This window comes from Stegostoma tigrinum, chromosome 15, assembly GCF_030684315.1.
Source record: "Stegostoma tigrinum isolate sSteTig4 chromosome 15, sSteTig4.hap1, whole genome shotgun sequence".
Classification (NCBI taxonomy): domain Eukaryota; kingdom Metazoa; phylum Chordata; class Chondrichthyes; order Orectolobiformes; family Stegostomatidae; genus Stegostoma; species Stegostoma tigrinum.
This window is the reverse complement of record NC_081368.1, coordinates 16,962,405-16,980,560: the sequence shown is the minus strand read 5'-3', so window position 1 is coordinate 16,980,560 and position 18,156 is coordinate 16,962,405. Positions and strand designations below refer to the sequence as shown.

Here is an 18,156-nt window from a genome sequence, read left to right as displayed (position 1 = left end):
ATCAATGAACAGGCTTCTAAAAATGCCAGGCAGCCTTGCACCGTTCAAGCAGAGCAGTCACATATGTTCACCACAAATGGAAACAAAAAATGGGAAAAAATGGTGGGCATCTCTCACTAACACTAGCTCACTGAATTAAATTCCTTTAATGCCAGCCCTGTAATTAGGATTCCAACCTAAAGTCTGTGTAGTTAAACTCCAGAAGCATATTAAAAAGGAAAAACAAGGATTTTGATAGTTTATCCACCTAACAGCTGCAAGCAATTGATCAAACCAGACACCACTGGTCTCACGAAAGAGACGAGCATTGGCGCCAAGCAGCGAGAGCTTCAGACACGTAAAATGATCAACACCATAAAATCACATCCAGCATTACCGGCTGATAACTCTGCTTAATAGAACAAGATCCGACTGGGGGGGAGAAAATACGCAGCCCTATTTCAACATTGCAGAATGCAAGGGGCAGGCACAGGATCTAGTTAACCAGCTCCCATCCCTTGGCAGGCCTGGTCAACAACAATATGAAAGAAAGGCAAAAGGCCACACAGAGAAATTTCCATTCCATGCTCACTGAAATGTAGGACAAAGTCCAAGTGGAAAGCAGCAATCCACTCTCCAGAATTGTTCCAACAGAGATTACCCAACAGAGCATGTTGGCTGATTTGGCAAGAATGGAGGCAAGGATTGAGCTGGGAGGGCTGAGGTTGGGGACTGCACTCTCATTGCAGCATTTGTCCTCTGTCTAACAGTGAACTAATATGTTCACAGTTAGGAATGGTTTACTATAAATCTTCGTCCCAGAGGCTCATTTCTTGCTAATAGCTCAGTGGGTAAACTGCACAGCTTAGTGAGATGCTGCAATGAATTTTAAAGAAAAAAATTATGCCAAAACAATTGCTGGTCACGTCAACTGTGCAAGATTGTCAGAGATATCTTGGAGGCATCCCTTGGTACTAGGTGCCTGTCCGGGTAGCTACTGGAAAAAGCAAAATCTTATTGAACTCTCAACAATCAACCTTGCCCCCATCCTCAGCCAATATCTACACCTTTGTGCTTTCTAGATTGCTCACCTAATTATAACAAGGTGGTAGAAAACAGGCTCACTTTTATGCCACTTTCATAAAGCTGATCCCACTGCCAAAGGGATGAGATGATTTATCTCAACGCGAAAAAAAAGAGGGGATCAAACCTTATTTATTCCTTATCTGTTGGCCTCAGCATCATGGAGCGCATCACCACTATGCACATGGCCAAGAGAAAAGTGGTGAGGCTCCTACACAAACAGAAGAAACATATTTAACAATGTTTACGACAAGGCAGCAATCACATTGCAAAATATAGAAGAGAGATAGCCAGGTGTAATATAGTGAAGGGTGAAGGATATGTGAACAATGAGAAAACTCAAGCTTGTAACAAGAAAAAAAAAATCAAAGTTGCACATTTTATCGAATTTCCTGCATGCCTGAGAAAATGGGACATTAATTTAAAGATTGTAGAAGAAAAGAGAGAGGTCTTCGGGTATGGGGAGAACAGAATATGGCACTGAAATAGAGGATCAGCTGTGAACATATTGAAAAGCAGAGCAGGAATTGTATGGCTTACTCCTGCTCCTGGTTTCTATGTTTGAAATGTGGATGCTTGGGTGAAAGCTAAAAATTGCATACATGGATCATAAGAGAAATTAAAAGGAACTTGAAATTGTAAAAGCAAAGGGAACTTTTAAAAAGTGACATCCACAAAAGGAAAATTTCAATATTTTGGTCATTTGACCAGAAAGCAACCGATCCGAAAGGTGACAGAGATCTCTGCTCAAGGGCAAAGCAGCGACATGCAGGAGGTGCACGTGTGTGCATGCATATGCGCGCGCGATCCATTCTACATATAGGTGGATGATACGTGTCAAGACGATTGGAGGTGGGCTGTAGCAGATAGTACAGGATGACACAAGACACACTAACATGGCATAAAATGGCTGATGTCCTGGTAAGAATAGCTACAAGCAACAGCAGGTTTAATAGCCAGGAAACATGAGGAGAGTTGGGTGTCCTAGCAATAGAGTGTGAAGCTATTACCACACTGCATAAAGAACTGGAATTGGACAGTGAATGGCAAGTGAAGTAGTTAAGGACAGCGTAGTTGAAATTCAACTTATGGAAAGTACCAGGGAAGATCATCTCTACAGCAATCTGACCTCCCAGGAGCCAATTTTCAGGCCAAAGTGTTTGCTCTGAATGTGGAAGGAAGGGGAAGATAGACCTTCCTCTATGCTAATGGTTTTGTTAAAAGATTGCAGAAAGAATATTCAGGGAATTAATCATTCCTCAACAACAATTCCTGGCTTCTGTACAAATTTACTGAGACTGTGCCCCGTTCCTAAGCTCTCCAATCATTGGAAACATTTCTTCCTTTATGATTTGGAATGTTTGACTGAGTCATCCCTTGATCTTCTAAATGCCAGAGAATACAACAGGGATTCAATGATTCTATGACAACCCTAGCTATGTACTTTCTTCTTGCAATTTAACTCTGGAGCTCAGGTAATACCCTGTTAAACTGATGTTGCAATCCTTCCAAAAGCAATATATCTGCCCCTATAGTGTGGCGCTCCAGAATGCTCAGACTTCCAGGTGTGGTCTAACCAGAGCTTTTCAATCGTCAAAACATGACATCTGTCATCACGCAATGTAGTAACGTGGGAGTAGGTTGATATTCCATTAGCCTTTTTTGTGTGTAAAGTCCATTATATTAAAATAGATCAAGGTACTTGGATCTTAAGTCTCTTTGAAACTCCAATTATTCCATCTTTTTACCAGTTACAAGATGGTACTCTGTTCTCTCTATTTTTTTAAAAAACGAAACCCCAACATGGATTAAATTATATCTGCCAATATTGAATTCTATGCTCTACAGCTTTGCCTATTTCTTTAACCTGTTAATATCTTTTTGTAATTTTATGCTTCTACATATAATGTTTACATTATCATCTATATTTGCGTTGTCAGGAAATTTGGACGTATGGCTTTCTGTTCCATCAACAAATACTAAATAAATACAACTATTCGTCGTGATTTCAACAAAGCTTCTTGTGGGATATCACTAAACACAGCCAATTAGAATACCTGCCCTTTAACATTACCATCTTTTTCCATTCAACCGATTTCCCAACTGGGTCAGTAAATTGGTTGCAGCCCAAGTCCTCAATGTTTGTAAACATTTCTTATAAAGGAGCTCAAATAATATCTCCTGGAAAAGTCCATATATATAACGTGCATTGACATTCCCTCTTCATTTGTTTAGTCACTTCTTCAAAGGAAATGTCGCCATATTTGTCAAGCATCAACTAGTCTTTACAAATCTCTGCGGGCTCTCTCAACCTGTTCTGAATTACAGGATTTCACAAGATCAGACTGGAGTAGCAAACTAACATTATATTGTTCTATGACGCCCACCACAAATCAACAGGCGGCCAAGATTGTAAGAACTCATGCACCAACACTTTGCAGGTTACTCATAATCTGAGCTGGACCAGAGAAATAAAGATAATAGTTACAAGATCAGCTCAGATGCAAGGATTTCTGTGGTACATAATTCCACTTTTACTCCTCAAAGCCTGTCCACCATCTCCAAGTTGAAGGTCAGGTTTGTGATGAAATACTCCCCACTTGTCTGGATGGGGGCAGCTCCAACAACACTAAAGAATCCCAATACCATCCAAGACAAAGTAGCTTGCTTGACTGACACCTTACCCACCACCTTTCACATTGAATCCCTCCATCACCAACATAATGGCATCAGTATGCATCAAGATGCACTGCAGCTACTTGCAAATGTTTCCCATTTTTCAAACATATGACCTCAAACACCCAGAAGGGCACAGACAGGTACACCTGGGCACTACCATGTGCAGGTTTCCCAATATGCCTCAAACCATCCGGCCTTGGAACTATATCAGCATTCCTTCACTGGGTCAAAGCCATTTAATTCTTTCCCAACAGCACTCAGAGTCTATCAACGTCACATGGACTGTAACAATTCAAAAAGGCAGCTCATTTACCTTCTCAAGGTGAATTCAGAATGGGCATCAAATGCTGGCCAAGCCAGAATCACCCATAACTCTAGGAAACATGAGAAAAAATGAAAACAGGATCGCAAATTAAGATTGACAAGTCACCAGGCCCGGACCAGATTTGTCCTTGGCTGCTTTGGGAAGCGAGAAATGCAATTGCTTTGCCACTCGCGAAGATCTTTGCATCCTCGGTCTCCACTGGAGTCGTACCTGAGGACTGGAGAGAGGCAAATGTAATTCCTCTCTGCAAGAAAGGAAATAGGGAAATCCCCGGCAATTACAGACCAGTAAGTCTCACGTCTGTTGTCTGCAAGGTGTTAGAAAGGATTCTGAGGGATAGGATTTATGACCATCTGGAAGAGCATGGCTTGATCAAATACAGTCAACACGGCTTTGTGAGGGGTAGGTCATGCCTCACAAACCTTATCGAGTTTTTTGAGGATGTGACTAGAAAAGTCGATGAGGGTCGAGCTGTGGATGTGGTGTATAGGGGCTTCAGTAAGGCATTTGATAAGATTCCCCATGGTAGGCTCATTCAGAAGGTCAGGAGGAATGGGATACAGGGGAACTTAGCTGATTGGATACAGAATTGGCTGGCCAACAGAAGACAGCGAGTGGTAGTAGAAGGAAAATATTCCGCCTGGAAGTCAGTGGTGAGTGGGGTTCCACAGGGCTCTGTCCTTGGGCCTCTACTGTTTGTAATTTTTATTAATGGCTTGGATGAGGGGATTGAAGGATGGGTCAGCAAGTTTGCAGACGACACAAAGGTCGGAGGTGTCGTTGACAGTATAGAGGGCTGTTGTAGGCTGCAGCGGGACATTGACAGGATGCAGAGATGGGCTGAGAGGTGGCAGATGGAGTTCAACCTGGATAAATGCAAGGTGATGCATTTTGGAAGGTCGAATTTGAAAGCTGAATACAGGATTAAGGATAGGATTCTTGGCAGTGTGGAGGAACAGAGGGATCTTGGTGTGCAGATACATAGATCCCTTAAAATGGCCACCCAAGTGGACAGGGTTGTTAAGAAAGCATATGGTGTTTTGGCTTTCATTAACAGGGGGATTGAGTTTAAGAATCATGAGATATTGTTGCAGCTCTATAAAACTTTGGTTAGACCGCACTTGGAATACTGCGTCCAGTTCTGGTCGCCGTATTATAGGAAAGATGTGGATGCTTTGGAGAGGGTTCAGAGGAGGTTTACCAGGATGCTGCCTGGACTGGAGGGCTTATCTTATGAAGAGAGGTTGACTGAGCTTGGTCTCTTTTCATTGGAGAAAAGGAGGAGGAGAGGGGACCTAATTGAGGTATACAAGATAATGAGAGGCATAGATAGAGTTGATAGCCAGAGACTATTTCCCAGGGCAGAAATGGCTAGCACGAGGGGTCATAGTTTTAAGCTGGTTGGTGGAAAATATAGAGGGGATGTCAGAGGCGGGTTCTTTACACAGAGAGTTGAGAGCATGGAATGCGTTGCCAGCAGCAGTTGTGGAAGCAAGGTCATTGGGGTCATTTAAGAGACTGCTGGATATGCATATGGTCACAGAAGTTTGAGGGTGCATACATGAGGATCAATGGTCGGCACAACATTGTGGGCTGAAGGGCCTGTTCTGTGCTGTACTGTTCTATGTTCTATGTTCTATGCAAATGAAGTGGAAGGTTACAGGCATGCATGAAAGCACCACAAGAGTTCCTGTGTGAAGAGGGAAGAAAGAAAATCCCCACTGATGGGTGTATGATAGGCAAATGGGTTTTTAAGAAGAACGTGATCATGTGTACCAGAGAGCAGAAACCAGACTCTTCCCCCTCTCACTTTGGCCTATAATCAAAACTTTGTGGCACTTGATACACAAAAATCAGTCACACCAGAGTACGTCAGCTTTACAAAGGTCAGCTTTACAGCAGCGTGTTGCTTTAAAACAGGAGAAGACATTGGTACTGACCTTCTCCATCCCTGGGAAGGCAAGAGTCGAGGTTAGTGCGAGGCCTGGCAGCACGTTTGGAAATTGTGATTGGTTGCCGCTTCCTGGGCGCGGCTCTGGGAGGTGGTACTGGAGGAGCAGCATTCTCCTCTGGTGCGAACTTAAAAATCTGAAAAATTGGAACAAAGAGGAGACATGTTTTCACAATCCCTTTCAGAGGTTCTCATCAGCAACCCCCACTGTGCTCATTTCTCCAGTGGCTTTCAATTAATGTCTCAAGGATAGAATTTCCGTGGGCTCTATCCAAACTCTGGCCCTCACCTTTGTAGGGTAACTTTTTTTCCTGAATATGACAATGGGAGATTGAGGAAATAACTAAAGAAATCCCAGATACACATTTGTACCTCCAGCATGGAACTAAGAAGGTGTCCCAAGCTCAGCGGCCTGACAGCACTGAATTAACAATAACAATAGTGCAGTCGTTAACACAGGATGCTGACTACCAGGAATTACTAGGCCACACAGAGAAGCAGCTGGATTTGAACAAACCATTAACACAGGTTTCAGCTTCACAGTGTGTTAATCCAGCACCCTCACGCCATCAGGTTCAGTAACTCAACCAGTCCAGTTCAACCAAATCAACAGGGTCATCAGATTCACTGTTCACTCGATTCATATTTAACCGTATTTATTTAAAGGTCACAACAGTTCTTTGTAGTACAGTTCGATCTTTATTAAAGAACCCTAATGGCACAGCAAACTTTTTGAAAAGGAGTCTTGAAAGAAGAGAGGCAGAGTGAAGCTTAGTGCTTTAATATTTTAGGATGTGGGTTGACACCTTGTTGTTATATGGTAAGTTCATGTGTTGGGTAGTGGATGTGCCAAGTTCCGGCCATATGTTTTATTATGTGGATGGCAAGAGCAAAACTATTAAAATCAGAAAGGAAAAATATAATTCTACCCTATCGAGGTCAGTATTGTAAACCTATTAATTGTGGCTTGGTGACAACACTTGCCACAGTCAGAGCACTGTGGGCTGAGTGCCATTCCAGAGATTTGAGCATGTAATCTAGACTGACTGTCAAGTGGAACACTGGAGGCAGTGCAGCACTGCCTGAAGTGCTGTCTTTCGGACAAAAAAAAATCAAGGCCCTGTTGTCCTCTCAGTTACTGAACTACCTTAAATGCCCCCAGATTGAAGTGGCAAGGGGCTTCGTTCTTGGGCAAAAGATGTTAGCCTCATCAGCAACATTCGCATCCGAAGAAAAAATTTTAAAAAAGCAAATTATTTCATGGAACGTGGGCATGGCTGGCATTTGCTGCTCAAGCCTAATTATCCTCAGATTGAGTGGCCTATCAGGCCATTTCAAAGGGCAGTTAAAAGTCAACCACATTGCCATGGGCCTGGAGTCATATGTAGGCCAGACCAGGTTAGAATGGTAGATTTCCCTGAAAAAGACACTAATGAACCAGATGGGTTTTTACAGCAACTGTTTCATGGAATTATTATTGAAACTGGATAGATTTTCCAAGGTTTTTTATTGAATTTAAACTCCATCAGATGCCATGATGGGATTTGACCCTTTGTGCCCCCAGCATATTAGCATGGATCTCTGGATTACTCACCCAGTGGCATGCTCAGTTGGACAAAGAGCTCAGAGCATTTTCTGAAGACCAAGAGAGTTTGCCACCAGTCGCCTGGCCAATATTCAATTCCTCGATCAATATTACTAAAACAAATGATCAGGTATTATTGCATAACAGGGCCTTGCTGTGCACAAATTTGTTGCCGCATTTGGCATAACAATGGCTACACTTCTAAAGAATGTAATTGGTTTGAAATTTGAGGTTGCGAAAGGTACAGTATAAATAAACATCCCTTTTTTCCTGTTAGGATCTGATTGTAGAATATGATTAATAAAAACCCCTGTCACAGTCTCTTGTTCTATCCTTTCCCTTTACAACCCCTGCATCCTACTACTACTCCTTCTCATATGTTTCTTTGCACACAGACACTTTGCAATACCTGTGTGTAATTTACAGTTTCCTTCTTCCCACCCAAAGAATCCCAAGCTGAATGGTCACACTTAAGTGCCATGTTTGAGGCCAGCTATCATAATAAGGATCAAGTTCTAATGTGCAGGACCTTCCAGACTGGATGGCTTCACATTAACTGTTATTAGCAGCTTAGCTGCTACAATTTGCAGCATTTGTTTGGTCATTGAGAGAGAATACATAGCAAAAATATTTTCTTGCTCATATTAACTAATTAATTAATTGGGCAATTCCTAACATTACGATAACTATCATTTCTGAAACAGGTCTCTTGAACACCTATCAGGCATCCACACCAGCATAAGTAGTGATGCAGCTCCAAACAGTCCTTTTACTTCTGGTGCAGATTGGACAGTACCTTTCCATAATGTTCGATCAAGATTTCCACAACAATGTTCTGAAACTTGATGTTTATCATGGCCGCAACTGTATCTTCTTGTGCTCTCATTAATGTCGGTCCAAATATCACCCCCATGTTGAAAGCATTCATCAAGTTCTTCTTATTCTGGCTACAAACACTGCACAAACACAGAATGAAATAATTCGCTGATGAGGCAAAGCAACAGCAAAAAGATTACACCGTTCATTCCAGACCTGCTTCTCAAATATCCATCAAGGACAGAAACCTGTGTTCACCTGATCCAGCCTTCGTAAAACTGATCTTATGCCACTGGCTGTTGTCTCCTAAAACTGACCCAACAAGGAACTCAGTTGATTCAATAACCAATAAATGCCAACTTTGATAAAGATAACAACACAGAAATGTAGGACTTTGGCCTACTTCTGCTCCTTTTCACCCTTTAAAGTTTGCACTACTGTTCAACATAACAGCCGCCTAGCTGGTTGTGACCTCATCCCCATTCACTTTGTCTGTCCCCAGTTCCCCAAAGAATCCTTGACTCCAAAAAAATCTAAAACACTGCCTTGAATAAATTCAATCAGCTGACCTCCACTGCTTTCTGGGTAAAGAATTCTACAGAATAACAACCCTCAAAAACAATTCTCCTCAACTTCATCTTAAAAGGGAGGCTTCTTATTCTTAAACAGTGACCCTTCAGCTATGTTCCTCCTGTAGAAAAGGAGTTATCCTCCCAGTATCCACCCTGTCAGGACATCTCTGGATCTTATAGATTTCAATAAGATCACCTCTCAGTCTTCTAAACTCCATTAGGTAAAAGGTCTATCCTGTGATCTTTCTTGATAAAGATAAAGCAAGAATGTTAAGTGAACCTTCTCCACACCTACTAACACAAACATACCCTACTACAAATATAGGAGACCAAAACAGTACACAGTCCCAAGAACAGATGAAAACTATAAAGATTGGATGGAAGGTAGGAGACTGGAGTTGCTCTGCGGTTTAATGTCAAATAAGTCATCCCCAAAGTGACTTGTCAGAAAACACACAGACATGTTCACGTCTTTCTCACTCAACTATTGCACAAGTACAAGCAATCAGATTGAGACTTCCAAAGTACGTACTTTGGCACTCTTGGCAGTAATCGAAATTCACCACCTTCTTAAAACTTCTGACATAAGAAGCTTGCAACAGAGGAGTAAAAGATGAAGTAATTTTTATTCAGGCATTATCAGCACCTGTGTGTTACAAGGTCAGTACTCTTCCCTCGATAGGGAGAAATTACCACAGGTGCTGGAATTTGTACTGAAAACAACAAAGGCAGGACATCACAGCAGGTCAGACAGCATCCAACAAGAGAGGGCAAGCTAATGTGTCAAGTTGAGATGACTCTTCATCTCATGTCTGAAGGGCAAGTATCTGGGAAGGATCCATATGTCTCAAACATCAGCATAGATGACAGGCTGAGCTCAAATGTCAGAGAAAAAAGGGCATGAAAATTCGGGTGTCCCATCCTCTTTTTCCACCCCATCTAGAACCTGCCCCAGCTGTGACAGCTGTACGTGCTCTACTAGAGTCTTCAGTCACCCGAGAACTAATTTCCAAAAATGAATCAACTCATCCTCAATCACAAGAGACTGCTAATGTAAGACTGAAGTTTGTTTCCTAAGCCTACAGGCTGGAAAGATGCTCCAGGATTTGACACAGCAGCACAATATCACAAAAACATCTCTGGCCGCACCGGCAGCATGGTGGACCTGTCCAAAGGTGGCCCACTAAAGAAAATACCACATCATTTCCTGCGTTAACTGTCATTTTACAATATCTTTTACTCCACAAGGTCAGGCCATTATAAGGTGTTAAACAAGCAGAAAAAATTCACAAATTACATCACTGTTTTTACATTTTCTTTCAAAAAAAAAGCTGTTTATGTTCAAATCAGATCACATATTGACCTCCTCAGCTATCTCAGCGCTCCGTCTATGTGGGCAGGTCCCCCAAATTCAACTTTTCATGGTTTTACTGTACAAATGAAACCAGGAAGACAGATGTGGACTAAAATGGGTCAAATATCTGGGAAGTGGACAATATATTCCTGGCATGTTTTAGTACCACAGAAGCGTTAATTTAACTCCTCAACTCTAAAGCATGGGGCCATTTACCACTCACATGCCTTATGGCAGGCTACCGAGCAATTGGTTCCTGTGATACTTACTTCACAAGATGTTTAATTATAAGTTCCAGCATTTCCCAGTTTTTCTCTGGTAGCTTATACACCAAGGAGTGAATGGCACCAAGTCTGTAATCCAGGTTGTCAGATTCTGTAACACAGCAAACACTTGTCACAATCAGGGTAGAGATGGAAGGAGACACTCAACACGTTTAATTTCCAACTTCAATATCCTATAGCATGGTCCAGCTTCACACCTTGGGGCCCAATAAAATCATCAACTGCGATGGAATTCCTTGTATGAGGCAATGGGAGTCTCCCATCAAAATTACACCCAATGTTAACTTGCTGATGACCAATTTTTTCTGTCAAACCAACTTGAATAGCTGAGGACATAGAGATGAATGTAAATGCTGATGGAAATAGTGAGCCCTCTATTAGGGTACAGCAGGAACAGCAGATGAGGGAGACTGAAAGGACTTCTGAGCAAGGCTGGACAATGCAAGTTAAGTAATGGGCGGCTTTGTTGTGGAGATTTCTCTGCAAGACTGAGTCTGGTGGCTTTGCCAAGAGATGGGCAAGGCTGATAAAGCAGTTGGAATGCTTTGAGAAGTAAATTGGACAAAGGACTGCCAATGGAGCTGATCTATTTGGATTTCCAGAAGACCTTTAACAAGGTGCCACACTGGCAGCTGCTAAATAAGATAAGAGCCCATGGTGTTAGGGGTGAGGCATGGCATGGATAGAGAATTGTCAGACTGGTAGAAGGTAGAAAGTGGAGATAAAGGAGTATTTTTCAGGATGGTGGCTGGTGACTCGGAGTTCTACAGCGATCAACTTTGGGATTATAACTATTCTCATCATACATTAACAATGTGGACAAAAGAACTGAGGACACTGTTGCTAAGTTTGCAGATGCCACAAATGTAGCTGGAGCGACAGGTGATATTGTGGAAGCGAAGCAGCTGCAGGAGGAATTGAATGGGCTAACAGAATGGGAAAAGCAGTGGCAGATTGAATACAAAGTGGGAAAGTGAGAGGTTATGCACTTTAGTAGGAAAAATGGAAACACAGGCTATTTTCTAAATAGGAAAAGGCTTCCAGAAATCCAAAGCACAAAGGGATTGGGAATGCTAGTTCAGAATTCTCTGAAGGTTAACAGGTTCAACTGGTAGTTAGAAAGGCAATACAATGTTAGCATTCACTTCAGAACAGCTAGAATTCAAGAACAAGGATGTACTACTGAGAATGTACAAGGCTGTGGTCAGACCACATCTGGAATGTTGAGAGAAAATCTGGGCCCATATCTGGAGGAAAGATGCAATAGTCCTTGCAGGGGGTCCAGAAGAGGTTTTTAAGAATGATCCCGGAGTTGAAGGGCTTGTCGTATGAGTAGTTGAGGACTTTGGATCTGTACTCAGTGCAGTCTAGAAGGATGAGGGGCAATCTGATTGAAATATACAGAATACCGAGGGCTCTAGCTAGAGTGGAGGTGGAGAAGATGTTTTCACTAGTAGGGGAGACTAGGACCCAAGGGACAGCCTCAGAGTGAAGGAATGCCCTTTAGAACTGAGATGAGGAGGAATTTCTTCAGCTTGAGGATGGTGAATCTGTAGAATACTTAACCAAGGTGGCTGTCGAGGTCAAATCATTAACTATAGTTAAGACAGAGATAGATATCTTCTTGATTAGTAAGGGAATGAAGGGTTACAGGGAGAAGGCCAGACAGTGGGCTTGAGAAATATATCAGCCATGTTTGAGCGATGAAGCAGTCTCAATGGGCCAAATGGTCTAATTTTGCTCCTTTCTCTTATGGTCTTTGATGCATCTTTATGTGCCAACTAACTCAGCACAGGCAAAGTCAAATGCAGGGTTTTCTCCACAAGCATGACCCTGCGCTTTGAGTTACTTGTCATTTTAATTTTCCATATTGCTCCCACTCAATAATGGACGTTGGACAGACATCAAAACTCAAAGCAAGCTCAAGGAACAATATGTCAGCTTTCAGTTTAGTTCTCTACAGACCTCTGAACTCAACCCAGAATTTGACCACAAATTTTGCCCCCATTTGTTTGTTCTTTTTTTGACTGGGTTGGTCTTGTCTTTTTTAAAAACTTCATTTTACATTCAAACAGCTATGTAGCCATTCACCCCTCAACTGGACACATCTTTAGATTCTTACTAATTGCTACTTTTGTCATTTAACCTTTCCTGCTTCCCACACTTATTACAAATCTTCCCTTTTGTTGTTTTGCCCTTTCCTTTGCTCCACTGGTTTAAAATCTTTTATTTCTGTTTTCTTCAATTTTGGGAATTACCAGCCTGAAATGTTAACATCTGTTTCTCTCCACAGATGCCACATGACTAGCTGAGCATTAGCAGCATTGTATGTGTTTATGAACGGGTGGTTGGGGGTGGGGTGGGATCTAATAGAAACAAAATTATGAAGGGAATAGCTAAGATAGAAGCACAGAGGTTGTTTCCACTGGTGGGTAAAACTAGAACCAGAGGGAACAGATTTAGGACGGTGTTGAAGAGGAACTTCTTCACCAGAAGGGTTGTGAATCCATGGAATTCCCTGCCTAGTGAAGCAGTTGAGGCTACCTTGTTGAATGATTTTAAGGCAAAAATAGATAGATTTTTGAATATTACAGGAATTAAAAGGGTTATTGTGAGCGGGCAGTTAAGTGGAGCTGAGTCCATGAAAAGATCAGCCATGATCTCATGAATGCCAGAGCAGGCTCGACAGGCCAGAAAGCCTACTCCTGCTCCTGTTTCTTATGTTGTTACTCAGGATTTTCTTGTCTGTTCAACTTAGATCTATACTGGGTGACAATTTAAAAAAGCATATTATTCATTAGATGTGGGTAGCGCTGCTGAGCCAGCATTTCTTGTCCATCCTTAATTGCCCCTGAGAAGGTGGTCATGGTGGGTGCTGGTGGTGCAAATTAATGAGTTTGCTATGTCATTTAAGAGACCTCTTCTTGCTTTAATTCATTCATGAGATGAGGGCATTGCTGACATAGCCAGCATTTTTTGCCCATCCTTCACTGCCCAGAGGCCAGTTAAGAGTCAACCACATTGCTGTGGGTTTGGAGTCACAACAGGTAAGGATGACAGTAAGGATATTGTGAAGGACATTAGTGAACCAGATAGGCTTTTCCAACAATTGACAATGGAATTGCTAGGTTCTTAATTCTAGATTTTTATTGAATTCCGATTCCACCATCTAGCCTGGCAGGATTCAAACCCAGGTCCATAGAACATTACCTGGATTAACTGTCTATAATAACGCTGCAAGGCCATTGCCTCTCCTGTATGCGTTAAGAACTAACCACATTGTTGTGTATCTAGAATTACACATAGTCCAAACTGGTTGGGGAATAAAATCTACTCTCCCTAAGTACACTGGTAAGATAGCAAGGTTTTAATACAAGATAACAAAGTGTGTGGCTGGATGAACAAGTTTCACAGACATCAATACTCATTCCTGCATTTTATTCCTCGTCCATTTAATTGAATTCACATTGCCCAGCTACGGTGATGGGATTTGAACTCCTGTGTCTGGATCACTGATTCCCAGTGCAGTAGCAATGAACACCGATATTATTCCTGTTCCCCACCAACTCCCACCCTTGGAGGTCCATATACTAAGTGAATAACTCAGATACACCATCAGAGCTGAACAAGAACAGAATCCAAGACACTTACTGGAGGCAGAGACGAGTTCTCTATGGAGCTTGTAAGTCATTACTGGCTCTTCAAGATTCCTGTATTGAACAGAGAGTAGGATTTGATTTATTATTCGATACTCAACAGAGTCTTACCTTCATAAGAAACAAAAACATTAGGAAGCCTTACAAAAGAATCCAAATTTACACTCATGCCCACCTATCAGACATGTTTAGTGGGGGAAGAAGGAATAAATTAATTTTGTATCATTTCTTCTAAAAGACAATCAAAATTTTCAAACTTGAAACACTGTCACTTTTTTAAAAAACAAACAGTAATCTCTAATTTCAGTTTACATGTGCTCAGCATGAGAAAATAATGAACTTGGATTTCTTGTGCACCACTAGGTTAGTAAGTACGTCATTGGAAACATGTCATGTCAGGAATTAGTCCACACAGAGGGCAAACCTGGGAATAAATCAAGGTTTCTGCATGAATTAAGTGTTTAATAGGAAGTCAGCATATTACACAACTCAGTGGGAAGATCGCAGCCATATATTGAGCAACACAGTTCCTCAAGCCCTCTCAAACATGCAAATAGCCAAATTTCAACCACTAAGGTGATCAATTTGCTTGACCTACTGCTACTCGTGACAAAAATAATTTGCAACAGATTTTGTCGTTAACAGGAAAAGACTTCCCCCACTAAACACGTCTGATAGGTGGGCATGAGTGTAAATTTGGATTTTTTGTAAACAAACTTATCCTTTAACAAATAGTAAAAGAATATTATTAATTTGTTACTGTGCTTCTCAAATTATACTCCTTTAACAAAAGCCCCAAACACATTCATGAAAAAGACAATTTGACCACAGATCCCACGATGGAGAGTCATTTGTCAGTTCTTTTAATTATAATTGCTAAAATTAAATGTTGCCTACAGAACGATAGTTGAACTACAATTCCATAGCCACAGGACCAAGGTCTTTTCTTGTATTCAAAATCTCTCATCTTAGACTTTGTATTTTGTCTTTTCATTCACACACTGAAAGATGTTCCCATTTACAGGCTTCTGGGCATCTCTGGGCTGCACAGCACTCACAGTTGTAGAACAAACTGGAGCTGGATCAATCTGAAGACCGTCACCAGGCAGTCCTCCTCCAATTAAAGACGCCTAGTTTTAGTTTGGCTCACACACATCCAACTAACTGCTCCGAAGTAAATAACAAGGTATGGAGATGGATGAACACAGCAGGCCAAGCAGCGTCTTAGGAGCAGGAAAGCTGACGTTTCAGACCTAGACCTTTCACTTTGTCTGGCTATACATCACACAAATCAAACTGGTCTTCAATTTGCTGAAAACAAACTCTTGGCACATTTTTGTTATATAGCAGTATCCAACTTACATATTCCTGTTTATTGTCTAAAAAGAAAAAATATGTGGGGTTCCTTACAGTTTGGATACTTTGATCATCAATTAGCTGGCACACCATAACCTTTCCTAGATTAACCTACAATAGGTATACTTGTATTGAATGCTGTTCAAAAGAATACAGGATTGAGTCATGGGATGAAGGGGCTGTTTTATGAGAACTAGGGAATACGGTTTTAGAATAAGGAGAGATGAGAAAAAGTTTCTTCTCCCAATGTATTATTCTTCAGAATTCTGTACTCCAGAGTGCAATCAAAACAATGTCTTTGACTATATTCAAGGCTGCGCTGGTCACAGATTCTTGACCCACACCTGAATCAATGTTTATGGAGAACAGCCAGGAAAATGGAGTTGAAGCCAAAGATCAAATCATTCACAAATTTATTGAATTGAGGCCACAGGTTCAAGGGGCCAAACGGCCATCTCCTGCAGCTATTTCTTAAGTTATGGTTGGTGACAGGTTTAAATGAGCTTAAAAGGAAATGCATTGACTTTAAGTAATTTTTCATGATCAGCTCAGGATACAGGATCTAATTTAAAAAAAGGTCCAGGAGAGTACAGGAATGATGGCTGATTGCATATTGGTGCAAGCTATTTACAAGACTTTGGACAAGTTGAACTTATGAACACTGGGAACAGGAGAGAATTTGGGAGGTGGTCACATTCAAGGAGTTGGGAAGGAAAAGGGAAATTGGAGGTGGGATAGTAGTTTACAAGGGCAAGAAGAATTTACAAATGAGGTTCATGGCAGATTTCAGGAGGTGCGGAGGAGTGGTCAAGAGATCAGGAGGGAGGTTTTGTGGCTGAGGTGAGTTGAAAAGAATCATGAGAAGCAGATGGTGAGACACAAAACCAGGGAAGGAAACAGTTCACAGATAGGGACAGGGGCCAAACCAACACACGCATTTTCCGAACAAAAATTAAACATATTTGCTCAGAGATTTTACTGCAGGCTTCTGATAATCTTTCTGAATGCAAGGGTTAAAATAAAAATGAAATAAAACAAAAACTACCCTGAAGGCCTGACATCCTGGGTACAAGAATCAAATCTAACTTCTAGGGAGCACTTAGAGCTATTCCTTCTGAAACAAAACTGAACAGCTTTGTAAGTACTTGTATCTTATAAAAAGTATTCAGAACTTCCAGGCTACAATCGATGAAGGAAATCTGCTATAAAATCGCTGAGCAGACCCATTAGGAAGAAAAATGATGTTGGTTTCTACTGTTACAAAGAGTGTTGTTAGCTTTCAAGTGCTTCTCTCACACTTCACACAAGAGCCAGCCCTAATGTTCAACACACTCTCACCTAGTGATTCAAACTGGTGTCTCAGGCCAAAATAATCAGAGACACTGAGATAACAAAGTGTGGAGCTGGATAAACACAGCAGGCCAAGCAGCATCCTAGGAGCACAAAAGCTGAAGTTTTGGGCCTAGACCCTTCATCAGAGAAGGGGGATGGGGAGAGGGTTCTGAAATAAATAGGGAGAGACGGGGGAGGCAGATCGAAGATGGATAGAGGAGAAGATAGGTGGAAAGCACAAGAAAGTTGCAGTGGGAGAGAGATCCCCTGAGGTTTGTCCGAAGGGAGGAGGGTAACTCAGGGGATCTCTCTCCCAATGCAACTCTCTTGTCCTCTCCACCCATCTTCTCCTCTATCCATCTTCGAGCCGCCTCCCCCTCTCTCCCTATTTATTTCAGAACCCTCTTCCCCAATCCCCCTTTTCTGAAGAAGGGTCTAGGCCCGAAACATCAGTTTTTGTGCTCCTAAGATGCTGCTTGGCCTGCTGTGTTCACCCAGCTCCACACTTTGTTATCTCGGATTCTCCAGCATCTGCAGTTCCCATTATCTCTGATCACAATTTTAACCTCACTGCGAAGTCTCTTCCAGGGATGCCTAACCTGAAGAAGTTACCCTCCTCTCTCCATACAAATCTCAGGGGATCTTAATCCGAGACAATGTTCACCCTGAACAAGTAGTAGATTCTTTTCTGTCTCAGGATTACAAAGTAGAACTTTCTATGCATTCCCCTCACTTCACAGCATCGTTTGTCAGTCACTTTTGTACCTGACAGAATTACCAGACACATACTCAAAGAGGAAATTTGCAACAGTGGAACAAAATATGCCAATTGTGCTATAAGTTGGAATAATTCTGGGAGATATAAACCCAGAGGTAAACAGACAATTTAGAAAAAGGTTCACATTTTCTATAGGTTTTCTTTATAAAGATTCGGAATTACACAATTCAGAGGCCATTTGGCCCCTAATGTTGGTTCCTTGAAAGTACTAGTCAGTTATTCCTGATCCACTGCTCATTCCCCGCAGCCAATCATTATTGCCTTTTTTGTGTATTTATCAAATTCTCAAAATCAACATTGACTTTGTTTCCACCAGCCTTTTAGTCAGCACTCCCGAGATGATAGCAGATTGTTACATAAGGAAATTCTTTATGTCACCTCTGACCCCTTGGTTAGTCAGTCCAAT

General features: G+C 41.7%; 1 protein-coding gene across 2 annotated transcripts in view; it reads right to left on the bottom strand.

Annotated features, from left to right (window-relative positions):
• ophn1 (oligophrenin 1) overlaps positions 1-18,156 on the bottom strand; it is a 194,255-nt gene that overhangs the window by 48,245 nt on the left and 127,854 nt on the right. For both annotated transcript variants that reach the window (XM_048544225.2, XM_048544226.2), the window contains exons 16-19: positions 14,280-14,338; positions 10,614-10,719; positions 8,399-8,558; positions 6,007-6,154 (exon numbers count right to left, since the gene is read on the bottom strand). In XM_048544225.2, the coding sequence (XP_048400182.1) occupies positions 6,007-6,154; positions 8,399-8,558; positions 10,614-10,719; positions 14,280-14,338 (473 nt within the window). The remainder of the gene's footprint in view (positions 1-6,006; positions 6,155-8,398; positions 8,559-10,613; positions 10,720-14,279; positions 14,339-18,156) is intronic.